The sequence below is a fragment of the Cololabis saira genome, chromosome 16, assembly GCF_033807715.1.
Source record: "Cololabis saira isolate AMF1-May2022 chromosome 16, fColSai1.1, whole genome shotgun sequence".
Lineage (NCBI taxonomy): Eukaryota > Metazoa > Chordata > Actinopteri > Beloniformes > Belonidae > Cololabis > Cololabis saira.
The window spans coordinates 24,939,204-24,967,080 of NC_084602.1; the positions used below are offsets into that span (position 1 = coordinate 24,939,204).

Genomic DNA, 27,877 nt, shown 5'->3' on the forward strand with positions numbered 1-27,877 from the left:
AGTTTTGAAAGTTTGACTTCCCGGATATGTTCAGACTGTACTCATACCTCTGTCCTGATCAGGTGCACAATAACCACAGCTACTCAGGCCTCGTCATTTCCTCCGCTGCTGTTTGTGCAGCTACTCAACCCCGGTTTATTTTTATTGTATTCAACTGACAAGAACGGACAATTTCACCCTCCTGACGAATCCCATCATAATCATCCACTCTCAGGACAGATTTTGGGATGTTGCAGTGTCACGTTATAGGAAAGCTGAAGCTTAGCTTTGTCTCCTGTCCCTCCCGCAGATCTCAATAGTGTTATTCCTGCCATGCAAAACCTCTCGACTGTCTTAGGTCTGGGTAGATTTCTCATCTCAGCTGCATTTCAAAATGATATCGCTAGACGGACAGAACTATGCTCAAAATTGTTATTTTGAACTTGTCTCAATTATTTTAAGGGTATAATTGCTTAATGATGTTTGGCAAGTGCAGTTACTGTATCAAAAAGCCATTTAGGTCTGTAGGTTGCACATATTGTTTAAGAGGCGCGTGTTCTTTTCTGTGATTGTCCAATATAGCTGCTCCGTTACTGAAGTTCACCATTAATCCTGTGTCTGTTACGTCTTTCTTGTGAACCATCTCTCTTCACCTCCCTCAGGGAACCTCCACATAGCCGTTTAACCCCCCCAGCTGGACAAAGAATGCATCTGAAACTTGTCCATCACCTTGCCATTTTTCCCCCGTTGTCATTTGTGTGCTCTTTCCCGACTGAAGTAGGTCGTCTCATCTCTTATCTTTCCAAAGTGGCACCCGTGGGTGGAGGCGTGTGTCCCACAAGGCCCCGTGTGGTGCAACTATGAACTAAAGGAGAAGCTCAGACGTGGAGAAGATCATGTCTGCTCCAAAACAGGGCGTCCTCCACCGTTGAAGAGCTTGTATACCTCGTCAAAGACACAGCAATAGGCCCCATGTGAAGTCTGTCGGGGCGGGGGTGGAGCCAAAAGGAGATGAAATGGACATCCCTGTCTTTTTTTTTGTTTTTTTTTTCTCCTTCCCCATCTGCTGTAAATACAAGTCTAAATGAAGAAGTCTTTGTTAACTATTTTTATTGTTCTGACAAAAAAAATAAAAATAAAGAATGAATATCATCGGGTTGTCGATCTTTTCTTTGAGGTCCAGCTGAGCGTGACCTTCATACACTGAGCGTGAAGGAGCAGCAGGGGCTTTGAACCTAAACATAGAGATTGATCAGGAGAAAACGTGTATCTGTACAAGGGTTTTGAGCTGCAGTGTTCACATACAGTAGTTCCCATTAAATATTGTTTATATATATATATATATATATATAATTACGGAAGAGTATTAAGGCCATGCAGGAGAAAAAATATTTGAGATTTTTTTTAATTGCGCACTTCGAGAAAAAAGTCGAAATGTCGAGAATAATGTTGAAATACAATTTCGAGAAAAAAGTCGAAATGTCGAGAATAATGTTGAAATACAGTTTCGAGAAAAAAGTCGAAATTTTGCCTTTTTTCTCAAAATTTTAACTTTATTCATGAAATTTTGACTTTTTTCCCAATATTTCGACTTTTTTCTCGACATTTCGACTTTTTTCTCGACAATTCGACTTTTTTCTCGAAGTGCATAATGAAAAAAAAATCTTCCTCCTCTCCAATATTATTTTTATTTTTTCTCCTGCCTGGCCCTAATACTCTTCCGTAATATATATACACATATATAAATATTTTACTTGGCAGAAGGTGCATTTTTTAATGGGAGATATCTTTATTTATCTACTTTCTTGGAGAGTTGACCAGAAGAGATTTATATCCCTGTTCTATACAAAATCTATCCTCTGCTATAATTGAATTAATAATTTTTAATTAAAACAATTTAGTTTCACCTCTTACAGAGAAATGAGATCAGACATTTGAGTATGACTGGAGTCAAAATGCAGCTGGCAAAACTGTTTTGAGTCCAGCTTTACTATTCCTAACCTTAACCATTAATGCTTAATGCCTAATCCTAATTTAGACATGAGCTTTTCACTCCTGTGCTCTGACCCCAACCAGGGCCCTAGAAATGACATCAGTACTGGTGGATATAAAGTCTACCCTCACCAAAGGAGAAAGTCCTAACAAACAAAGATAAAATGAAGATTGGCCCAATGGTCTGTAGCAGACAACAAGTATACTTTAACTGTTAAAGGCAGGTTTTAATAATTCATGGGCACTTTCAATGTCCAAACTGCCACTTTTGAACCTGGTTATGTATATAATGTTTTGGAAACATTTGCATATATCAAGTAAAAACAACCAAAGGAGTGAATAAACCTTAGAAATAAACAGAAGCAGAAACTCAAACCATGTCCAGAGAAGTATTCATTTTTTTATTACCCATAAACAGATAGCAGAAGCCGGAGTGTTTTAGAGTGCCAGGAGGTTTCCTTCTGATCAGGAAACCACCGTAAAAGCACAAAATGCCCTGAATATGTTACATGCATAGTAATGTGCCCATATCATAATGAAGTGTGCTTTTGGATAATGAAACGTAACCATTTTACATTTACAACGCACCCAGTACGCAGTGTCATTGCATTTGTGCAGAGGATAACATTTGGTACATCGACTCAAGTTAAGTATCTTTCTTTCTCTACCTTATAGTCAAGAGGTTACTGGTTTAGGATATTATTGATAATTAGTTATATGACCTGTACAGTTCATCGCAGTGACAAAGAAAAAAAAAAAAAAAAGATGATTTTCATTCAACTCCAGTTTCTCGCTGTAGCCGTCTCTGGCCTCAGGGTGGAGCTGTGAGACTAAACTGTCTTTGTTTGGAGCACTTCCTGTGTGTAGCAGAGGTTGGCAGAGCACAGCGGAGCAGAGAGGAGCAGAGAGGCCTTCACGTTCAGTGTAACAGCACCCATCGTGAGCCATTTATCGTTCCCAGTTCAGCACTTTTCACGTCTGATGTCCGTTGGCTGGTGAACTCCGGGTCAGGGCTGTTCCACAGCCACGCTCCCCACGCCATCGTGGTCCCACGTCCACCCCGCACATGAGTTATTAACACGAGTTTATTACATGAAGAGAAAAAAGTAGGCATTGGTTTGAAACAAAAAACGAAAAAACAATTAACTCATGCAGTAAACAAAACAAAAACGTAAATGATCCCACTTGGACGGCAGGCCTTGTGATGTCTCCATGACTGGAGGTCAGCCACATCATGATGTCATTTAATACGGCGACAACTCAGAGTGCAGTCCTGTAACACTCTGTTGTTGGTCCTGTGGTTTACACACCACTAGATGGACCCATGGCACTGGAAACCCTAAACACTAAACCATATTAGGAGCCAAAAAAAAAAAAAAGCATGTGGATTATAATTCACATTTGACTGTGTTTACTATCACTGTGCCTAAACTAAAAGCTCATACTACACTGGTTCACACAACCATGCTTGTGAGCCACGTTTTTAGGCCTCGTACAGTAAGTTATTCACACACACGCACGTACTCCTGGAGCTGAGTCATTTCACTCTGCGGCCTGAAAAGTTTGGAACCCGTGTTAGCGGTCGAGCGGCTTGCCGACTGGAGGAAATCCGTCTGTGCCGTACGTCTTGTAACAAAGCACTTCTGGAGAAGTTCTCGACATGGACATTAGGATGAAACATGCGACGGTGCCATGTGGTTGCTACATTAAGCCCTTATGTAACATTCTGGAATGTAATGAAGCGTGAAGAAATCCCACCTTCAGAAATCAATTTGATGGATTTCTTTAGACAGAACAACGTGAGGGGCTTTTTACGTCTTAATAACTGCCAAACTGTGCTATTCAACAGACATATCACATACGTCATAAACACTGATATTACAGGAGTTTCAAAAAATATAAAAAGAGGCTGGATTAATTTCTTTGAAAAAAAGAAAAGGATGATTCAGACTATGTTTATTGCTTACCTCCTTGTGAGAACAGAAACAGTGTATATAAAATAGTTTTGTATCTGATAAGCCTCTTTGTTTATCTATGTCTGAGTTAGGACTGGCCAGAGATCGTTTTTGGATAGTTTGGTATTCATTATTTCGAATTTTGTGGCTAAAACAGGAAATCCAGTCAACAAATAAATAAAATAACACGAAACAAAATCACTTTTGAGAAGCTTAACAACCAGAAATGACCACGTTTGTGATGAAGAGAAGGGCAGCCCTGGTCTGGATGTGCTTATACCGTATGCTGCATGCCGTGTGATGTGTCGGCCGAGGTTCCCCGGGTCAGCACGGTCTTGAGTTTCTGTTTGGGGCGTGGACCCCGGCGGGCGCAGCTCTCCACTACCAGTATGGCCTCGGGGGAGCAGCGAAACAGAACTTCCGCAGCAGCCCCGTCCCGCCCAGCTCTGCTGTCCGGGCCCCGGCCTCGGGCCCCGCGTGCCAGTCACCCCACCGGCAGGGTCTGGCGGTGCCTCCCCAGCACAGGCCGTGTCAGGACGACTGCATCAGGCCTGTCAGCCGCTTTCCCGTCAAAGACTTGCCCTAGAACGTCAATCAAAATGAAGTCACATCACAAGATGCAGAAACCCCAAGCACCCTACACACCATAGAGTGGTAAATCCAGTCACTTGGGCTTTTAAAAAATATATATATATTCCCAAAATCAACTTTTTGATTATGTTCATTTATTTTTCAAGTGAAGGACGGACCTAAATGGTATCGAAATCTTGATTACTACAACCAAGGGAGTATTACAGCTACTTTACAGGTTTCAACTCAACTATCTAACTGGTTAAAGCAGTTTACAAATCCTGCATAGCTACATTTCTACAAAAGGGCAAAAATATATGATTTATCCAGAGGTGTCAAGTAACAAAGTACAAATACTTCGTTACCTTACTTAAGTAGAAATTTTGGTTATCTATACTTCACTGGAGTAATTATTTTTCAGACGACTTTTTACTTTTACTCCTTACATTTTCCCACAATTATCTGTACTTTTTACTCCTTACATTTTAAAAACAGCCTCGTTACTCTATTTCATTTCGACCTTTAAAAAAAAACTATCCAGTTAAATTGCTCCAACCGGATAGAGTGAATTTGGTTGTGGTTGTTTCAGATGTTCTTGTCCAGTTTTGTTCTTACATCCGTTCCCTCAGATTCCTGCAACTAAACTTGGATGTACTTTCCAATAAAGGTTAGGATAAAAGATAACATGCCTCTGAAGTTTGACTTTTTGCACCATTACAATACTTATAGGCAACTAGTCATCATATCTCCTGCTCTCTGAAACACATGTTAATGCTCAATAGTACACATATATGGTTCTTTAATATATTTGCATTATACTAAGATGCATTCATTTTCAATGGCTTTTGTCCTTAATGGCTTTTTTCCCCCTTACATTACTTTTACTTTTATACTTTAAGTAGTTTTGAAACCAGTACTTTTATACTTTTACTTGAATAAAAAACTTCCTTTGGGAACCTCTGTATTAAAAAAGTAAAGTATCGCTCAAAATGCATCAGATAAAATCAGCCAATATATATTTTTTAGCAAATTTGCGCAGTTTCAAAGTATGTCTGATTTGGCATCACCCATCGTTGCACGAAAAAAAAGAAAATATAGTTATTACGTTTGATTTGTTCAAGCCTGAAACTAATGTTTGGTGTTATTTCAAACAGGTGTTAGTATTCATGTGTTGATTTTAAGTTTTGCCCATGAAAGTCTGAGGATATCCACGGAGCATCTCTTCTTCGTCATCAAGTGCGAGAGTAAATTATTGTAAAGAGAAGACAAGAGAATTCAAAACCGCATTGTGCACACGTCCCAAAGGCTGGGGATGAAGAGGGTACGAGCTCCGTGTGGAGAAATTTGAAATGAACAGATGAGACATCAATGACCCCGTACGGGTGTGTGTGTTTGCAAAAATGATAAAACCTGCGTACAAGTATCAGCTGGATATTTGTCACACTTCTATGCAAAGGAAAACTGGATAAAAAGTGATTTTACTCAGGTTGATCTTAATGTGCCAAGCTATTAAAAACTGGATGTATCAAGTACAGCAAAATGTGAGAAATTTCACATTTGTAAAAAGCTTTTTCCAACATTCTCTTCCTGCTGTGATAGCGACTGTAAAAACCACGGCTCAACAAATTCACTAGAAAGAAAATAAGCAAAATCAAAAAAATGAAGGAGGAAAACTCTCGGCTGAGTTGACATGAAATGACTTAAATCCAAGTAGAAGGCGGGTTCTTCTAAAATACTTGCCTGCAACCATTGACGTAACTATTATATCATCTTATTCCCACTAATACACTTCTATTACATGTGTTAAAAAAAAACAACAAACAAACACGCACACACACACACACACACACAATAGAGTGTAATATGGTTGTAAGTGCAAAAGCCACTGATAGTGAGCCAGCCAGTGTGGTTTGTGACATGAGCAGCCCCAGCTCCAGAGGACTTACCACACTGCGGGTGAACTTCTCCAAGGAGGTGCGGCGGCCCTGTTCAGTGTCTGCTGGCTGCTGTTTTGGGAGGGGAAGCAGGGTGAGTGTTTGGGTCAGGTATCGGTGTTGCCGGGGTGGGGGGGGTTGGAAGTGATGCCGTTAGTGAGGGGGGATAAAAAAAGGGGGAGGGCCAAGCGTTTGCAGAGATCAGGGCCAAAGGCAAGAAAGTGCGAGCGGGGGGAGGTGGGGTGTTGGGGTGGGGTGGCATTTTTTTTTGTGGGGAAAAATGGAGCGGGGGTCAGTAAGAGGCCAGCAGAGGGAGCAGTGTTCAAATGAGAGAGGGCAGAAAGGCTAGCATGAACAGAGGAAGCTGTGATCTGCTGAAAAGCTCCATATTACACAGTTAAACAGCTAAGTGAGGGTTCAGCTGTGCAAGTCAAGCTTAAACTCAACAGCAGGTACACAAAATAGCAGTAAAACAAATTCAGTCATTAAGTTGCATCTGTCAGCTGTTCGAATCATATGCAACTTCATCTTTTACATCTATGCATCACCTGCATTTGGCAATTGGTGCTACAGTATTTATTAGTAGACAGTTTGACTAAACTGGTTGCTTCTTGCACTTGTGTTACGGGGGGTTTTGTGGATTCTGTTTGTGTCTTGATGTTTTGAGAGCTCAAGTTCTTTCTCATGCTACTTATAGCCAGACATTAATATAGTCAACTTAAATCTGATTGAATGACTTCAACATCTACACCTGTAGCTCAATGAAAGCAGCACGTAGGAACTATTAGGTGGACCTAACGTAACCTCTGCACCTGTCCCAGATTTACTGCTGCTGGCTCACTTTGCTTTGGTCTTGTCCTAAGTTACTTTGGCTGGGATGGGAGATCACGAGAGCTGGTTGACCCTTCTTAAAAAAATAATCTAATATCCCTTCCAAAATAAAATGTATTTTATAAACAGAAAACTGTCCAGTTTTGCTTATCTGTGAGTGGCAAAGTTGGACGACTCTTTAGGATCAGCATTTTATGCTAGGTTGTTTACAAATGGAGAAAACTGTTACTCGCTAGAGCAGTTGTCAGGTTGCAAAGATCCGTTCAAACATCAAAGCCTGTAATAGTTCCAACGTAACAAGAAACCCTGGTTAACCTTTGCGCAACTAAAAGTGTCCACATTGGCTCCCTTTAAAGAAGTTTTGCCTTTCCACAGTCCCCTTGTGCTTGTTCAGGATGGGGGGTTGTATCGAAGGAAAGTGTTGGCCAATCTGTCAATTTCCTAAGCTAGGCAATTATTTTTCTTTAACTGGCTTTGTTCTGATCAGACTAATTTGGAATGAGTTGAATTGTATCCTTGAAATGGCTTAAAATGGAATTTGTCATGATTTTTGACACTGTCACTGACAATATGTATATATATATATATATATATATATATATATATATATATATATATATATATATATATATATACACATATATATACACATATATATGCACACATATAAAGCTAAAGTGAATTGAAATGAACTGACTAAAGCAAATTATCAGAAAATAAAGAATCTCATCCCATCTCGGAAACACGGTGGTGGTAGTATCATGATCTGGGCCTGATTTGATTTATATTTTTATTTATATTGAATTCTGAATGGCATGAGTTACTTCTAAAGAAAGACACAACAGGACGTACTGCCATGGACTGAATCTTTAAAAGAAGAGGTTCATTCAGCAGGAAAACGACCCCTAACAAGAAATTTATCTGCACAATGATCAAAGGAAAAGACAGAGAAACGCCCCGGCTTGTAGCAGAGAGTAAAGCACCTTTTTTCCAGTCACAGATGGATAAAACTGGATCATTCTCTTTAATAAAATAGTGGAAAAGTATAACATTTCTGTGTAGTTGTTTCCGTCGGGTTTCTTTGTCTACTGAAGATGTTGTAAACTGTAAGTACGCAGTTTTGTATTCATTTCAAACAGGGAGATGAGAATATGGATCTGGAGATATTTAATAGCATATGTCTCAAGTACCTTTTGTGTGGTAAAAAAAAACAATAGATTTTTTTTTCCCAAAAGAAAGCAGAAGTCTAAATTAGCACATCCTCAAAAGTTGAGCAGGTTCACCACTCTCACCAACTACTTTTGGGCATGTTATGTTGACAACAGTATTTCACTTTTGACCTTATACCGTGTTATAGACACAAACCTGGAATGTTTCATACATCCTAAACCAAGAATCAAACCAGAATGAAAAGGCGGCAAGACCGAGCACGTTGTGTCGGATGTGGAGGAGAAGAACATCAGCTAGAGCGGCTCACCTTCTTTCTGGCCAACAGCAGGTCTTGGTAGATGTTGGATCGCAAAAAACGTGCATAGCTGTCGCTTTTCATCAGCTTGAATATGTGCTCCTGCAGGAGACAGAAACCCACCCCCCCCAAAAAAACAGTTGAGTGTGCGTCGGCTTGAGCGCTAAAAGTGAGAAAGCTACTAGGGTTGCCACCCGTCCCGTAAAATACGGAATTGTCCTTTATTTGAGAAAAAAATGTTGCGTCCCGTATTGAACTAATACGGGACACGATCTGTACTTTCATTAACTTTTACACCATATTCTAGTTGAATTATTGAAATAAATTAACTTTTACACCATATTCTAGTTGAATTATTGAAATAAGTTAACTTTTACACCATATTCTAGTTGAATTATTGAAATAAGGTAACTTTTACACCATATTCTAGTTGAATTATTGAAATAAATTAACCTTTACACCATATTCTAGTTGAATTATTGAAATAAATTAACTTTTACACCATATTCTAGTTGAATTATTTATAATAAATTAACTTTTACACCATATTCTAGTTGAATTATTGAAATAAATTAACTTTTACACCATATTCTAGTTGAATTATTGAAATAAATTAACTTTTACACCATATTCTAGTTGAATTATTGAAATAAATTAACTTTTTCCACCATATTCTAGTTGAATTATTGAAATAAATTAACTTTTACACCATATTCTAGTTGAATTATTGAAATAAATTAAATTTTACACCATATTCTAGTTGAATTATTGAAATAAATTAACTTTTACACCATATTCTAGTTGAATTATTGAAATAAATTAACTTTTACACCATATTCTAGTTGAATTATTGAAATAAATTAACTTTTACACCATATTCTTCACCTGTAGGCTATATTACATCTGGGCTGATATGGACATACGTAGCATAGGAGGCTATTTCAGCTGCTATATGGTTGTCTGTCTGTACAGTCATGCAAGTTCAATGCTATTAAAGCACTTTAAACTTTAAATAAAAGCATTTTGTTTTTTTCATATAAAATAAACACATTTTTATTCAGTTTAGAAGTTTTGGGGCTTTTTTTTGGCTCCTGCGCTGCTGAAATCAGGGCATCCCTTATTTCTATTTCTGAAAGGTGGCAACCCTAAAAGCTACATGTGGGAAAATCAATAGTGGACTGATTATGTTAATGCGGGACATGCATGTGTGAATTAGAGCTCAGCATCGCTGAGAAATGTCCTGCCAGTAAGAGGCGCTGCACGTCAGCCATCACCAGCTCACTCTGAAACCAGGGGAATCTATTCATGGCATTACTCGCCTCATTAAGCCCTGGCACAGATACACTCAGTCATTCTTCCTGTCTCTTTTTACTCCTCTCATACATTCAGTTGTGTAGCATGAGTGGGGTAGAGGGGATGAGTGGTTCTGTGGAGAAGAGGATGAGAGGGGGGAAATAAGTGGCTTCGTGCAAGCTGAGGCACATGCAGGCTGTGTTTGTGACCAGAGCAGATCTGGCACCCTTTTACGAACTACTCACTAAAGGCTCTACGGGTACAAGTGTTTGTGTTTAAAGTGTATGTTTCTAGTGTGTGTTTAGATTTGTGGGACTGAGTGCATCAACAAATAAACCAGTGTGAATCCATCCAGCAGGAAGAAGCAACACAGTCCACCTGAGCATCCTCATAGCTGTATCGTCCAGGGTCTTTGAGGTTCTGGCTGGTTTTTTCATAGCTGTGAGAGTCCAGGTTGATTGAGCTCGGTGCTCCCTCGGCCAGAAACTCCTGCCAGATCTCCTGAGCCCTTGAGGAGACATCCTGGAGTGGCCTTCGCTTCAGATCCTGCACCGCTAACCAAAACCTACAACAGTGTCATATCTAGTTAATAACCTAGAAATGTAGTTGGGATATAAAAAGATGCTTTCAACAGCTACGTTCAACATTCACCACCTCATATAAATACCGGATAAATCCCCGGACCTCCATCATCAGGCCAGATTGAAATTTCGAAGCAGGATTTTATTTAATATCATTATAATAATTGATATAGGTCTGTGGACAGTATCTCCCTCGGTGATTGTTGAATGTATTAGTATATTTTTTGTGATCAAAGCAAGTGACTTGTGAAGTGAGGGTTAAAAATGTATTTTTGAAGTAAGGAAAATGAGAAACAAGTTTGTCAGTGCAAGAAAAATACTAATAATTTTCCCACATGGTCTTAAAGTCTTTATTTAAAGCAGCACGAACAAACTTTTGTAACTTTTAGCTCAGAGGTTCCCTATCTAGGGTTGGAAGTTAAGTCTTTTGATGGCATTGTCTAGGATTGACTTTTCTTTGTCCTCTTGCTATGTCACCTGGTCTTGTTTTGTCTTCCTTCACAATACCCACTGTAACTCTCTGAGATTATTTCAGTGCTGTTGATATGTGACACTCTCCGATTAAGCAACAGATAGTTGTCAGAACAGAAGCAACAGTTGGGATGGGAGTCCAAAGCTGCCTTGGCTGGTTTTTGTGGATAGCAGTGAAGCAAAACCAAAACAGTGCTAAGAAAATTCCAAAGGGAATCCAAAAGTCCTTTAAATGGCTCTGAAACATATGTTTAAGTGTGAAAAAGCTACTTTTTGCTGCTTTAAAGTTACCTTATGTACTGTAGCTATACCAATGTTGACCAAAAGTGAGCCACATGTCACAAAAAATTCCATGTAAGATGCAACTAAACCCTCCGTTTACAACAGGGGTCGGCAACCCGCGGCTTTAGAGCCGCATGTGGCTCTTTAGCGCCGCCCTAGTGGCTCCTGGAGCTTTTTCAAAAATGTTTGACCTTTTTTTTCCTTTTTTTTCTTTTTTCCTTTTTTTCTTCCTTTTTCCTTTCCTTTTTAATCTCGACATTTCAACTTTTTTCTCGAAATTTTGACTTTTTTCTTGACATTTCGACTTCATTCTCGAGATTTTACTTCAACATTAATCTCGACATTTCGACTTTTTTCTCGACATTTCGACTTTTTTCCCAAGATTGTACTTCAACATTAATCTTGACATTTCGACTTTTTTCTCGAAATTTCAACTTTTTTCTTGACATTTCGACTTTTTTCTCGACATTTCGACTTTTTTCTCGAAGTGCATCATGAAAAAAAAATCTTCCCCCAGTTATAACTAATATAGATACATACAACAGTGTTGTCTTCATTCTAAGGCTGATACAAGACTGATACAAGACTTTTCATGTTTCCAGACATATTTGTTTTTTGTGTTTTTGATCCAATACGGCTCTTTCAACATTTTGGGTTGCCGACCCCTGGTTTACAAGATGTACTGCCAGTGGCTATATTGCCCCATGTGGTCAGAAATGGTATTGTACAATAGAGTGGCTTAAAAAACCTGTCAAGCTTTCTGACCGATTAAGACCAGCGTTACTATTTTTTAGATTTGCATAGGCTGCACTGCAACTCGTCTAAAGCTCCAAAGGAAGAAAATATGCCTCCAAAATGTTCCTGTCTCATCTGATCTTATCTGTGCAATCAATTTTAGCAATTAAGGCATAGCCAATCCATATTTCACATATGTGGGAAAGGATCGATAAAATTCCCTAAAAATGTCCCAAGATGGAGGAATAATCCCACCTCAGGTTCTCTGAGCTGAACTCCGACTCCAGGAACTTCAGGAACTGGTCTCGGCCCGCCGGATCCTTCAGTGCCTCTTCCAGGGAGAAGCCCCATCTCTTCACACGCTGCTGGCCGGGATCACGGCTGCTCAGAGCAATACAAGACAGAGAGAGCAGGAATACAACACAAGGATCCTGTTGAACTTTTCCCTTACAGTCCTCAGGCCTGGGGACCAGCACGCTGGTTTATAATCAACCTTTAAAAATGTTAGTGTTGAATTGAGATGAGATATAAAAGGACAGGTCCTGGCTAATCCAGCACGGCAGCAGCTCAGCCACACAGAGACCTCTACACTGCACCTAACCTCAGTGCTATCAGCTCCTGGTGAACTCTCAGGCCACATGTGAACACAGTACCTGAAGCCTCACCTGGCCTCCATGTCCCAGGAGGTTGTGTCGTCACTGATCCAGGGGTTAGAGGGCTCCACGGTCGATATGAAGGGGTCGTAGTCGATGAACTGCTCCGTATAGCTCATGAGACTGTCGGCCACTTTGGAGACCTTCATACAGTGTCTGTCCAGCTGCATATTCAAGAAGGTTATCTGAGGGACGGAAACAAGGAAGATAAATTAGACTTAAGCTCATCGGTCTACATCTCAGGTTATTGTTGTGATGGACGAGTGACAAAGGCCAACAGTAGTGGAAGATGTCACATTGTCACTTGCCTCCTTCTGAACATCCTCTTTGGTGGGCTTCCTGGTCGGCTGCGAGCTTATGTGGATGGGACTGGGCTGGTTCTGACCATCGTCTGGTACCCCGTACACTGACTGGACAGAGCAAGGACAAGGAGAGAGACAAGTTGGGCGCAGTTTTGTTTTGATGCCGTTGTTGTTTTGCAATAGTTTGATGTGTTGGGTGACTTTGGTGTCGGGGAAACAGGAGTTTGAAAATGTCTTTCCATTTTGCCCTGATAGAGAAGTCTTCCAAGATTGTACTATTCGTGTACAGTTTCATTACAAAAACAAACTACAGAAATTAATTTTTGTTTTTTTTGTTGTTTTTTTTTTTTAAGAAAAAAAACCCCGCCCCCACTACGCAATGAAGCCTATAATCGGGGACCAGAGAGAATGCAATTCAGCCGAATGTTGTTCAGTGGAGGCAGACATTATCTCACTACTAATATGATCTGACAAAAGATTCCTAAAGGGGTTAATACATAAACTGGACTTTTGTTTCCAATTCACTAGAATGGTTTTCTTTGCGATACATAAGGCAGTGAGAACCAGATGTAACCAGTTAGATTCCATTTGAATGTCTCCCAGGTGACCTAATATACATATCGTGGGGCACGCTGGAATTCTGTAGTTGATCCATGTGGATAAATCCTCACAAATCTCCATCCAGAATCTCCGTCCAGAACCTCCAGATGTTCGAGGTGACAAAGCCCATCTGGAATATTGTCCTGTATAATGTATTCTATAAAGAACTTTGTACTGTATAAGTTGTAAGTTTGGGTTCTTCGTCATAGTGAAAGTATTTAAACATATTTGTGACCAAGAAATCTGGTCGGTGTTAAGAGAGAGAAGACAGAAGTTCATTTTCAAAACCCTGCTATGTCGGCCTTGGTATCTGTGCTGTGCATGCTGGCACTGGACACAGCCTGCGCTGTTCTCTATAAAATCCATCCTACTAGTAGTTGACATATTTTAAACACACACAAGCCGAATAATCCCCAGAAAAAACACCAGTAGGAGGGATTTCACCACTAAGTCAGAGATTAAGGAGATTCCCATAGGAATCAATGAACCTCATTCACACAGCTTTATGTCACTACATTTCTAATATTTATTCATTTTTATATTTGTTCTTGTGGAGTATGTATCAGCCTTTATGGTTAGCTGCAGAAACATCGACACACTCCAACTCTGATGTATCATATGAGCCAACAAAGCAACTATAAAACAGAGATGTGCAGCTTACTGAGCTTCACAGAGAGATGGTTTATCCTGCGTGTCCAGCTCTCTGACTCTTCAAGCAGACGGGGATGTTACAGAGAACAGTGAGAAGAAAGGAGGGATTGCACTGTACACCCACCGGCCACTTTACTAGGTAAAATTGGTAAACCTAATATCGCAGAGAGCCTATTCTCAATGCTGTATGTACCTGGTGTACCTTGTAAAGTGGCCGGTGAGTGTATGTTGCTGAAGTGGTGAAATCATGAACAAGTGCAGGTGACAGAACATCTCTGTGGCACATCCAATGAACTGTGATTATGTCCATTTTCCCCCCATCATCGTATCAGCTGAGAAGGCTGCTGTGGACATTTGACAACCACTGTTACCGAGTACAAACAGCACTGAAACTATAAGGAGATTGAAAATTACGGAAGTAAATCAACAACAACCTTTATTCGCAATGATTGTAATTATTCATCAAATAATTTCTTCATGGTATTGGACTCATGCAGCTACATGTGAGTCAGTTATGCAATGACACATTAGGGAAAAGTCAACTTGGACCTCACGTGCGCTGCAGCGCTGTCTCCTGCACTCACCTTTTTGACCCTGTGTGGGTTCTTCTCTCTCCGGCACTTGCGTATGTCCATCTCTGTGGTGTTGACGCAACCTGGCTGTGGGAGGCACCAGGAGACACAACGCGTTTCTCGGTCAGACAACAGCATCATACCTGAATGTATTGTTTGCTCACACTATTTGTTTCTGTCTCCGTCGCAGTGCTCATAAAAGGCTCTTATGCAAAGTGGGTGGAACCAAATCTGACTGTGCTACCGACAAAACAAAATCACAAAACAGTCCTAATCCTACAACCAGTACTCGAGTTGTAAAAAAAAATCAGGGGGGGATGGTGGATTTGTGCTGATTACAAATAATATAATATATTACAAATAATAGCACTGACCAAAACACCTGCAGAAATACTGCAGGAATGACATAGCAGCAGTTAAATGCAGCCTTCTGTAAGCTTTAAATATCCACTGGGCTTACATCAAATACATCAAAACACAACAATTAAAAACTGTTTTCTGAACTTATCAATATGACTCTGTCCTTCACAGGATAAGTAAAATGGATCACTGCAAAAACTCAAAATCTTAACAAGAATATTTGTCTTATTTCTAGTTTAAATGTCTCATTTTAGTAAAAAAAATCTCATTACACTTAAAACAAGACTCATCACTGGAAAAAACAACAATTTTCCCGTGTTTCAAGTAGATTTTCACTTGAAATAAGTAGAAAAATCTGCCAGTGGAACAAGATCTTTTTTGCTTGTAATGATAAGATAAATCTTGTCCCACTGGCAGATTTTTCTACTTATTTCAAGTGAAAATCTACTTGAAACAGGTGAAAATTGTCAAATAAGTTATTTTTCTGGTGATGACTCTAAATGTTGAAATAGCAGTAAAACCACATTCATTGATGAAATGACATAAGGGATGGAAAGGGGGATGGCAGTTTTACAGGGGGGATGATTTTGACCGTTTTTATTTCAGGGGGGGATGCCGTCCCCCCTCATCCCCCCTCAACTCGAGTACTGCCTACAACTGTCTGCCAACATAGCACGGTTCCTTCGTCTTATGTTCTGTCCTGCTTATTTTTGTTTTCACTCTTCCTCCGACTCACCACTGGCCGATGAACGTCCCAGAATGCCCTCTCCTGGCTGTCAAGGATCTTCCTCTCGGCTTTGTCCTTCTTCCTGTCGATTCTTTGCACAAAGGAAACAGTCCATTCAGACACAGACCTCACACTGCTGAAAGATCAGGTCCAACAGCAAGAAAAGACAACACAGTCCTGCCTCACCGGTAAGACACACTCTTTTTCTCTGTCACATAAATCACAGTCAGACCAGATCAAAACGCACAAAGCCGAGGAGTGTGGGCCTTGACCTGTCTGCTTACTTCACTAAGCAATCTCTGGTGTTGCCTCGGGTGAGCCCGAGCTCTTACATAACTGACATTTACTGATAAGCACTTGTTCTGCATTGTTCCTCCCTAGTATGAGGCATTAGTGCTTCCCACAAGACCCATACTCTTATAAAACAGTAGACAATGAATGATAACATGGCTTTTTTTGTCTTTTCAACAGACAAGAGAGGATAAATGTGTCCTAACTGAATGACAAAGCTGAACAAAGCTGACTTACTGTTCTTACACATACCAACCAGCAGGCTGTAGTCTAGCTAAGCAATCGGAGGGTGATGAGAAGCATTTACCGGTATGTGTTTAATTCAGCAGGGAAATAAATAATGACTGTGTTTGGTGCACGCAACCATTTAGTCAAAGCGGGATATAAAAGAGTCACTGTTAATAAAGGGGTAATCACCACACAGCATCAACTAAAACTTGGTGTTTTTCTAAGAGGGAATGCATCAACCTGATTCTATCCATAATCTCAACCTAATCCCACTGACATGACACATGACAAGAAGAATGATTCACACGTTCACTCACTTGACTTGTGCCTCAGCTTGCATGAAGATAAATTCCCACTTCCTCGCAAAAGCTCTTTGTAGTCGGGCAAGATTTTCCTGGAACAGAGAATAGGACAAGGCGTTACAGGTGTTACTTTAATTACTATTATTATGACAGCCATGCAGTAAAGGTACTTTGTCTAGCTTGTCCAATTCAGTTACTGCAAACAATTAACACCCAACCACATTTTTCACTGGAAAAAATCACTGCAACAATACCCGAAAAGTTATATTCAACCACATTCAGGTAAAATGTAAGACTTGACTGTTAGATATCGGACATAAAAGAATGATTTTGTGATGTTAAACCATAGACTGTCTACAGAAAGCTCTGGTGACGTTACCGATACCCAGAGGTGTCAAAAGTATTCACATTCATTACTCAGGTAGAAGTAAAGTTACTACAGTTTAAAAAGTTGAAATATCAACTCAAGTTTTTTACTCAAGTAAAAATATAAAAGTATTGGTTTCAAAACTACTTAAAGTATAAAAGTAAAAGTAATGTAAGGGGGAAAAAAGCCATTAAAGACAAAAGCCATTGAAAATGAATGCATCTTAGTATAATGCAAATATATTAAAGAACCATATATGTGTACTATTGAGCATTAACATGTGTTTCAGAGAGCAGAAGATATGATTACTAATTGCTTATAAGTATTGTAATGGTGCAAAAAGTCAAACTTCAGAGGTATGTTATCTTTTATCCTAACCTTTATTGGAATGTACATCCAAGTTTAGTTGCAGGAATCTGAGGGAACGGATGTAAGAACAAAACTGGACAAGAACATCTGAAACAACCACAACCAAATTCAATCTATCCGGATGGAGCAATTTAACTGGATAGTTTTTTAAAGGCCGAAATGAAATAGAGTAATGAGGCTGTTTTTAAAATGTAAGGAGTAAAAAGTACCGATAATTGCGTGAAAATGTAAGGAGTAAAAGTAAAAAGTCGTCTGAAAAATAATTACTCCAGTGAAGTATAGATAACCAAAATTTCTACTTAAGTAAGGTAAAGAAGTATTTGTACTTCGTTACTTGACACCTCTGGATGTTAAACCATAGACTGTCTAGAGAAAGCTCTGGTGACGTTACCGATACCTTCCTGAACCTTTGAAGTCTAACAGAACAACAAGCAGTATCACCTTTAAAGTAATATTATACTCAAATTCCCAAATTCACAGAAAATGTTCAATGACATGCAGCTTAAGTGATGACAGCTGACATATATACATGATGAAGTTAAAAAAAGTGAAAAAGAAAAAAAATGGTGAATGTGAAATCCGTCTATGGAGAGCGTTGAGATCATGACTCTTGTAATGTTAATATCCTCCCCTGCGGTATCAACTGCAACCTCTTAATCCATAAAAGCAACAATACCTTGCATTGTAATGTCTTTCTTCAGATATGTAAGCGTACACCAGTGCAGCTCCCTGACATACCCACAACCACAATGGTCTTCGTATCGGTTGGTGGAGTGACTATCAATCAAGCTTATTAGGGACCAACATACTCCGTAAAACTGTTTTAGTACTGAAAATCAATGCAGTAATCACAACCGTGACTCTGAAGTAGAAAACCTTCAGTTGTTCTAACTGGATTCAGGGGATCAAAGATTGCGGCTGAAATTGTGCGTCCTTAGCAACTGCTAGAGTTCCAGTATGTGACCTCATTACAAAGAGAAAAAGTCCAACCAACAGGCATGTTAACAGTGAGACCAATGAGGCCTGAAGCCCCAGAGTGACCTGAATAAGGGAGGAAGGAAGTTTTCCTGGACAATAGTTGCAGAGTCATGTAGAATATTAAAGTGCAGGAGTTTGCCGTTGAGTGTGAGAGCGAGAGATCAGCTCTGCAATAACACGCCTCTTGAGACTTTATTGATCCGTTGACATCGAGCAAACTTGACTTTTTTTTTTTTTTGTTTACATTTTGATGCCAGTAAATGACTGGTGTCAAATCGTGCTCCTGAAGCAGAATTCTGACAATCTACTTTTTCATATTCCCTTAGGACATTTTTTGTCTGTGTGCAAGGATATCGCTGTGCGTGCCGGTAATTCTTAAACCAAAATGACAATTTACTTACAGCTTCATAGTCGGCAAGCTCAAGCCTGGCTTTATTCTGCATGGTGCGCTTGCAGAGGTAAATGGCTAGAGGGGAAAAGAGGGAAAAGAAACATGAAAAGGGTAGCTGAGTTTGTCAGAAAGGGTAAATATTTAAAATGCAAGTCTCTGTTTTTATTGAACCAATGTCTCAGCCGTGTGAAGCAACACCACCGATGAATCTTGTCGTACGGAAGGAGATATTCAAAGTTATAGTAATAAAACTTGTTTAAAGATCAGTAACTGTCCCTTTATTTGTTAAGCTAATCTTGTGTCTCCTGTGGGTGTTCCTCAGGGCCAGGTACATGACAGGGAATGACCCTGTGGATCAATACTCAGTCAGTGCCAGCAGCAGATCTACAGTGTGAGCTGAGTTTCAGCTCAAGAGAAAGAGTCGCAGCTGAAGGCGTTACGGAGATCTTAGCTGATCTAGACAAAGAGGCAGAAACTGCCAGAAAGCGTGTGACTCACCATAGTCTGTGTTCTCAGGTTCCCAGCAGTTTGAAGGCCAGAAGTAAGGAGACTGCAGGAAACCCAAGCGGAAGCAAAACAAGAAGAATGTGTTTATTTCCTCATAAAATATGTATTCCACTCTCTTTTGAATGCTTTTATAATCAAAATAAATAATAACTCTTCAAATGACATTCTTAAACACGCCTCTTACATTTATTTTACATGAAAATTCAATTCAATTCAATTCAATTTGATTGAAAAGGGCGAAACATTATTATTTTATTACAATCTGTCAGATATATGCGCTAAATGTATAAGTATCTGAGGAGTGATGATAGCTATATTCTCTCTCTTCATATTTAATAATCCATTGCAGCTCATATTATAGATTTAAAGTTCATTCCCAAGTCCATTAATGATTTATTATTCACATTTGTCATGTATTCTCAAAAATAGGGCAGAATCAGAACTTTTCAGCTACATATATATCACATGCAGAATTTGACAGAAAGGTAATTAGCCAGAGGGGAACAGACTGATGTTGATTAATGAACTAAAGTGAACAGAAAACAGAAAGATTACATGTTTAATATTTAGCATCTCATTTTAAGGTTGTTTATAACCCTGTTTGGTGAAAAGTGTGATTTATTATCAAACATCAGAAAACCAATATATATGTTCTACCTCCAGTATAATATATATCTATTTTTAGACGGCCTCTGTGTCTTACAGCGCCGTCATCCAGGCTGGAAAAACATATTTCAGGTGCACCGAGGAGGCTTTTCAGAGGTTGAGATGACGTGGCCCTGTTGCATCAACATCACAAGGAATATTTTTAGCCCGCGCTGAATGAGCAAGCGTGGCGTGCCTTGCCTTCGCTGCACAATCACAATAATGGCTTTTAATCTTGAAGCAATAAAAGCATTCAGAGGTAGGGCTGAGGAGGAGGAGCAGGGGCAGTGAAAAGTGCAGAGCCAGCGTGCAGCCGGCTCAGAGCTTCCCATCAGGGGATTCGCCTACTCTAACTGGCTTGCCGGATTAAGTTGGTAACGTCCCAGTCAGAGTCATGAGCCGTCACAGAGCCACAGCCAACGCAGGGATCTGCCCAAATTCATGCCGGATAAGATGAGGCTTAGTGAAGAAAAAAAAAAAGAAAAACCTTGTCTGATAAGCTGCGGGGTTGACCTGTAGGCCCCTATTCTACACCCTCCTCTCGCTGAGATGCCGCTTCCAGTCGAGATATGTAGTATCGACCTTGGTGAGATGAGTAATAGGCTTAGGAAGGATTGTTCTCATTAGCATCATGCAGCAAACACATCCCTCTGATAAACAAGCACCATCTCATTATTCTACTCTCTGAGGCCTCCTAACAAATATCACCTCTCACAGCAGACTGCTCTCTACCTGAAAGCGATAAAGGGTTCCGTCATCCTTCAGCGTCAGGACGTGGTCAGAGATGGGGAAGATGTAACCGTGGGCCGCGACCAGACTCCCGAGGTGGATGGCTTCAGCTGGGAACATGAGAGCAGGCACACATGTGAAATAGTGCTCATTTATTTGTCAGCTATTATCAACTCCTCAGTGGCTTACCTTGATCCTCGATGGAGAGGTTTTTCATCAGCCACTGAACAATGTCTGCCCCTATTATTCAGAGAAGGACATTGATTAGTTGTAGGTAGCGTTCAAATTCCAGCTCTACAACTGTTTCAAAGAAAGCCTCAATGTTCAAACAAAGCTGTGTCTGAGTACCATGTAAGGTTAACATGTTTGGGTAACACTTTACAATAAGGGTCCCTTAATTAACGTTAGTTAATGCATTATTAAGCATTACTTAACAGTTTAATAATAGTTAAATAACCATTATTATGTATTACTTAACATGAATTAGCATATTAGTTAATGCATTAATAAACAGTTAATTAATGTCTACTGCTCAGAGTTAATTTATACATTAGTAAGCATTAATAAACGTTACATTATGTAATGATTTATCCTTATGTATGCATTACTTAGTATTAAGTAATACATTAGTTAATATATAAGTAAAACGTTAATAATGCCCCTAGTAATCATTTACTAATGGTGTTTATTTGGAGTGAATAAACATTAAGTAACAACTACCCATTAGTGCATGATTAGTAGATGTATTAGGTGGCTGTTACTTAATGCTTATTCACTCCAAATAAACACAATTAGTAAATGATTACTAGGGGCATTATTAACGTTTTACTTATACATTAACTAATGTATTACTTAATACTAAGTAATGCATACATATGGATAAATAATTACATAATGTAACGCTTATTAATGCTTACTAATGTATAAATTAACTCTGAGCAGTAGACATTAATTAACTGTTTATTAATGCATTAACTAATATGCTAATTCATGTTAAGTAATACATACTCATGGTTATTTAACTATTATTAAACTGTTAAGTAATGCTTAATAATGCATTAACTAACGTTAATTAAAGGACCCTTGTAGGACCCATTGTAAAGTGTTACCCATGTTTGCAGTCTTTTCTCTTTCATGTCATATTTGTTCTCAGCAAAGGATGATGGAAGAAACTGTGAGGACATCAGCCCTAGGAGGCTGTGAAACAGTGACATAGCTTCAGAAAGTGAGAAAGTGAGCCCTTCATTCAGTGCTGGTGACTAATGAGTGCAGCCTGTACACAGAAAGGCACAAAGACGGAAGGGTAAAGGAGCGAAGTAGTCTTTTCTGCAGTGGTGACAAGGACAGCGTCACACCACAGGCTGTTTCCCTGCTGAGTATGGTCTTATCGGTAAAGACATCATCTGCCTCAGAGATTAAACAGAATAAAACAGATTAAACAAGAATAAAAGGTCAGACTTGCGTTGCTGATTCTGACTCATGTATTTCTGGTGAGTGCACTTGCTGGCCAGAGCAAACATACGCAGATGTCAACACCTTAAATGCTGATCTAGTGAAACTTATTCTTGAAGAACCTTTACAGAGAGTGTGTAGCATGACAGCGGATGAAACATTCATAATATCACACACAAGCACGAACCTGATACCACGCTTGGGATCTTGGAGAGGAAGCTTTTGACGGTTCGGATGGCCACACCTCCCGCTTTCTCATCCTGTATTCGTGTAACGATGTCTTCAATCTGTTGAGGTTGAGGTTGAGAAATAAAAAAAACTATGTTATCACACTCCGTAGCTTTTTTTTTCTTTTTTAAAGATTTGTTTATTCAAAAAGAAATCCTGTACATCATTGCTCACGATAGAGTACAATAGAAATGTCTTTTTTCTTTTTTATAACCCCCCAAAACACAAAACACCCAAAACACAAATATATATACATATATAAAATAGTAACATATCACACTAATATATTATAAAGGTAAAAAAACAACAAAAAACTGCAATAGACAATATTACCCCAAAAGGAATAAAATAAAATTGAAGAACTAGAAAAAAGGCACCCCTCCCTCCCTACACCCCCACATAGAATCATCCCCTTGACCCCCCCCCCCCCCCCCCCCCACCACCACCCCCACACACACACACACACACACACACACACACACACACACACACACACACACACACACACACACACACACACACACACACACAAACACACACACACACACACACACACACACACTCTTTCATCTAATATTGTAGCACCTAATACTGGCTGGGGATGGATCGGATCTCGTGGCTAGTAGCTCAACAGGAAGGCAAATTCAAGGACCAAGAAAACAATTCAGCTAGCATGGATAGGTAGATACTAAAAAACAAGTACTTGATGCGTTCAATCAGGAGGAAGCTGCACTAATTCGTTGAAATGGTTTATAAAGGGCACACTCTGTAGCTTTTTTCCAAGGAGAGACGTCACGCTACACATGAATATAGTAGGATTTGAAACCCAGTTTTCGTGTTTTCTGAACCTGTATGTGTAAATATGCCATAGATTAATAAAATATGAACTGGTTTCCATAAATGTAAAATAGAAAGAGAAATAATGATGCATATAGATGTCATAGTATTATAGAAATGTTGTCCAGAAGTTCAAAACTGTAGTATAAGAACCAAGAGCTATACCTGGGCGTGCAATGATTAGGCTTTGTGCATACTTTTTCAAAGTTAGGAGTAAATGGGCTGCACTTATGTTCAATTTTATTTTATATAGCGTCTATTACAACAGAAGTTATCTCTAGGTGTTTTCCAGAGACACAGAACATAAACCCCCGAGCAATTATTACATAGACATAAACAATGGCTGGTAAAAACTCCCATAATGGGAGAAAAACCTTAACTTTTCTATTCTTGTTGATTACTCCAAGTGCTTTTACACTAAATGCTTATACACTCATCCACACACAGCCAGATTGCACCACCTCTGTGGTGCCTTTAGTGAGTCTTGATCTGCATTGCAAATCATACAGACATGAAATGGTATAACGTTTAATTCTGCCCCTGATACACCCCCGTACCGCCTAGTAATAACGACATAGCAGTGGCAAAATGAGTGTTGCGTGAACTGGCAAAGCAGAAAGGCATAGGAGAGCTGTGAGGGGAACTGCAAACTCTTTGCAGAGGAGGAATGCATTCCATCACGTATCCGTCTGAACACACTTATGCACACAAAGAGCCAGCTAAGCACTAGTATGATCTTTTGAAGCTATAATACACACCTGACACAACATTTACATTCATTTGCATATGTGCTTGCAGCCTGCAGAATGTGTACCATCATCTAAGTAACATCTAACTTTAATTCAAATATAAGATAAATAAAAACAGAAATGCAGTCACTTCGTATCAGATCATTTACTAATTAGATTTTTTAAATTAGTTCCCCAATGCCTAAATCTGTAGATGAAATTGCGCAGCACAGCATAAAATATAGGTGGGTAGTATAACATTACCTGCAGCAAAGCTCTGGATGCGCCATTAAAAAGCCACCTGAAGTCTTTCTTTGTAATTATTACACTAGAGATGAGCGAGTACAGTGCAAAAATGCAATATCCTTATCAAATATGAGGAAATGCCTTGTTATTTTAGATGGAAAAAACATTTTTGTAAAACATCTTAAATGTATCTAGATATAATATAGATATTGTACTATTATATCTTCTATTGGCAAGGTTTGACAGTCTCTCAGTTACTGAGTTGTCTGCATATATACTAATGTTTAGTAGCGTGGTTTGGTAAAGCCTTTTTTCACTTATGTGTATGTATACATACGTGGTGTTTGTGTAATGTGTTGTAGTGTGTGAAAATAAACGTGTGGTGAATCGTGCTGCATTAAAGAGGACAGACATGCAAACATAAGACAAACGGATAAAAAAAGAAAAGGAGAATAGAAGGTGTGTGTGAGAGAGCGATGGATGTCTAAGTATTTTTGAATGTCTGTGTCCAGGTTGGGGGGATGTGAAGATATAATAGATAAACATTGATAGGTAACATATGTTACCTACTCCAGTCTTCTGAAGGTCCTCAGACTTTCCACAGTTCCCAGACCGTGTTTTCTCCCAGCTTTCCAGCCATTGATGTGCTTCATAATGACCTTCTGTCTCTTGATCCAGAGCCTCCCGAACCCTCCGCGGAATTTAACCCGTTTTTAGTTTCTCTGAATCCGGCTTGATGTTTGATCAAGAGCCTGCCGAGCTCTCTTATTTCAAGTTGTGGATTCTCTGTACACTCAGACTAACTGACCACCAGCCAGGTCAAGTCTTCTACAGATTTTTCTTCAGTCTGTTTCATCCTGAGCCTGTCAGATCCAACCAAACTTCCTGATGCTCCTCACCTCTACCAGAGCTCCACTTTTCTCCTTCCTGGCACCTTCCTGGAGATTCTGAGGAACTTAAACCTTTCTAATTACTACACATCAATCTTATACCTTTACCAACATTGGTATCTTGGGACGGCTCTGTTACCACTACCCAGAAGGGGTTTCCTCCACTCTTCCTGAGCTCTGCCAGATCCACTCCTGTCTTTCAAACCTGTGTCATGTGTCATCCCTGGGGTCCAGCTACCACACCATTACATCTATACTGACTGACAACGTCCTGAGGTTCACATACACACATACCTGCTTTTAAACTGAATGTGTCTGCTCAGGATACTGAAGATACCACATGCCACATGTTTTGTTCACTTTCAAATTATTGTATCGCTCACCTTTGATCTTAAAAATCCTCACCATTATATACACCACATTGAAAACATAATTTTAATCTTTTAAAACAGTTAAACAATTCATGTTTTCCCCACATTTCAGAAATATTTCAGACCCAGTGACCCCATCAATAGTTGTACAGGGTAGGGTTATGTTTTAATGATAACTTGTTCCAGAAGTTGTAACCAGCTCATTGCATCCAATAAACACTACAGCTTATTTAAATCAAAAATATGCATATTTTTTACATTCATACCCTGGAACTTGCTGAACCTTTCCTGAAAGCACTCATTTTTCAGAAGCTCGAGCTAGAACATTATCAATACATGTAAATATTTGACATAAAGCCCCAAAAGGATTTTGGTCCCTGCAGTTAACATTTTTACATCTGATAGCATCCAAAGGTACATCATCTAAGACCTTAGCAGTCAGGGAATTGTAATGCCAGAAACTGTCTTTTTTTAATCTTCCAGTCTGGCCATGGTCATCATGGTCAATCAACTAAGATAAAGACTCAACATTTAGAATTTCACACAGGTCTGTGACCTGTTGTGACTACATCAGACAAGATGTCAACTTTCTCAATACAATCATGCATCAGCTGTATCAGTACAGTGATCCAGCCAAGATTATGTATTTAATTAGTCCCATGCTTCATGCGTGACAATGCGCAGGCCGCAGCACTTTACTCAAAATAATTAGCCGCTTGTCTTGACAAAACTGAATTAGATGTTGACCAAACTGACATCAGCATTCATATCACCCACATCTAATAAATACCGGTAACTTTATTCTATACTCAACCTCATTTTGGTGCAATTCATTCAGTTTACATGCTTCCTCTACGTCTGCTTTGATCTTCCTCAGTTCCTGCAGGTGAAATTGCTCCGTAGCTGTTGTGCTCCACTAGTTTTACAGAATGGTTACAGGGCTTCCTCCCTTTCTCTTCTGTCAGGTAATGAGTAGAGTTTTTATCAGTGATGCTAATGAGAGCAGTAGAAGTGAACTAGAATAATAATGTGGGTGGCAAAACCAAGATATTGCACTAAAATATGTTAATTAGGGATAATGATACCCAAGTACAAGTGGGCCCCATATGTTGCACAAACTCAGTTGTGTTTCATTTTATAGCCTTTGCCTTTTTTCACAATGTTTGTACATAGAAAACACACATTTTTCAATACTATTCTCAGCACCCACTGCACTGCTGGAAGCTAACTTTACCAATCCATATGGGTGAAGAAGTTTAAGGCCAACAGGTCGTATATATATATATATATATATATATACATAGGTATATATATATATATATATTATATATATATATATATATACATATGCCAGAAACTGACTTTTTTTAATCTTCCAGTCTATATATATATATATATATATATGTATATATATATATATATATATATATATATATATATATATATATATATATATATATATAATATGTACACACACACACGCACACACACACAGCTGAAATGTTAAAATGTTATATACTGCTGTAAACATTGTTTCCAAAAGCTCTGTCACTATTTTAGCAGTCCTTTTCAGCAACAGCCAACATTATGCGTACATTTTGAACAATATCTGTCAACAAACTGTCTTTACTAGCCTTATTGTGTGCACTGGGCTACAGTCATGTTGAAAATTCTCTATTGCTACACAATTGGAAGAATCAAAGCATTGTCATGCTGGGCTGAAGTATACCAAGAAGTTTGCTTCTAGAGGCACCTGGTCAAAACCCTGAAACCAGTCCACAGCACCACTATCCCTCCTCCATCAAACATGAGAGTTATCACGGTGCAGTCAGACAACAATCTCTTGGCTTTTGCCAAACCAGACTCGCCTCTCTGACTGCCAACAGAGAAGCATAAGCCATCAAATCCACACAACACCATTCCATCGCTACATAGTTAATTGTCGCTGTGCTTTACGGAACTACATCCAGTGTCTGGTATTTGACTTGGTGATGAGAAGCTTGCATGAGGCTGCTCGACCACACAACACTATTCCATGAAGCTGCTCCAACGTTTTGGTGCATACATGAATACCAGAGTATGTTTATACACCACACACCTTCAGCAGTCCTAGAGCCCAAACTTTGTTTTTACGTGACCTTCCCATTGGTTGGCGAGTTGCTTGTTTACCTTAACGTTTCCACTTTCTTATGATAACACTCACAGTTGGCACGGCACCGCAGGGCACCGCCACCCGCACCGGCGCTCTCCGCCCTCGCCGGGATGGAGACCTCCCGTCCCCAGTATGGGGGGGTTACACTGGGACACTGAGCCGAGGAGGACCCGTGGGAAGTGGACACGTGGGCTGGAAGCAGAGTGCGCGCAT

General features: G+C 39.5%; 1 protein-coding gene across 2 annotated transcripts in view; it reads right to left on the reverse strand.

The window, feature by feature from the left end:
* Nucleotides 1-2,351: 2,351 nt before the first annotated feature.
* Nucleotides 2,352-27,877, reverse strand: part of LOC133462859 (regulator of G-protein signaling 6-like) — a 53,868-nt gene continuing 28,342 nt past the window's right edge. Inside the window, exons 3-17 of one of the 2 annotated variants that reach the window (XM_061744313.1) lie at nt 22,400-22,499; nt 20,950-21,000; nt 20,764-20,870; nt 19,378-19,429; nt 18,890-18,954; nt 16,790-16,866; nt 15,963-16,044; nt 14,879-14,953; nt 13,050-13,151; nt 12,754-12,926; nt 12,344-12,469; nt 10,398-10,584; nt 8,739-8,828; nt 6,443-6,502; nt 2,352-4,508 (exon numbers count right to left, since the gene is read on the reverse strand). In XM_061744313.1, the coding sequence (XP_061600297.1) occupies nt 4,458-4,508; nt 6,443-6,502; nt 8,739-8,828; nt 10,398-10,584; nt 12,344-12,469; nt 12,754-12,926; nt 13,050-13,151; nt 14,879-14,953; nt 15,963-16,044; nt 16,790-16,866; nt 18,890-18,954; nt 19,378-19,429; nt 20,764-20,870; nt 20,950-21,000; nt 22,400-22,499 (1,398 nt within the window). In that variant the 3' untranslated portion in view covers nt 2,352-4,457. The remainder of the gene's footprint in view (nt 4,509-6,442; nt 6,503-8,738; nt 8,829-10,397; nt 10,585-12,343; nt 12,470-12,753; nt 12,927-13,049; nt 13,152-14,878; nt 14,954-15,962; nt 16,045-16,789; nt 16,867-18,889; nt 18,955-19,377; nt 19,430-20,763; nt 20,871-20,949; nt 21,001-22,399; nt 22,500-27,877) is intronic. The other variant, XM_061744315.1, reaches the window with a different exon arrangement.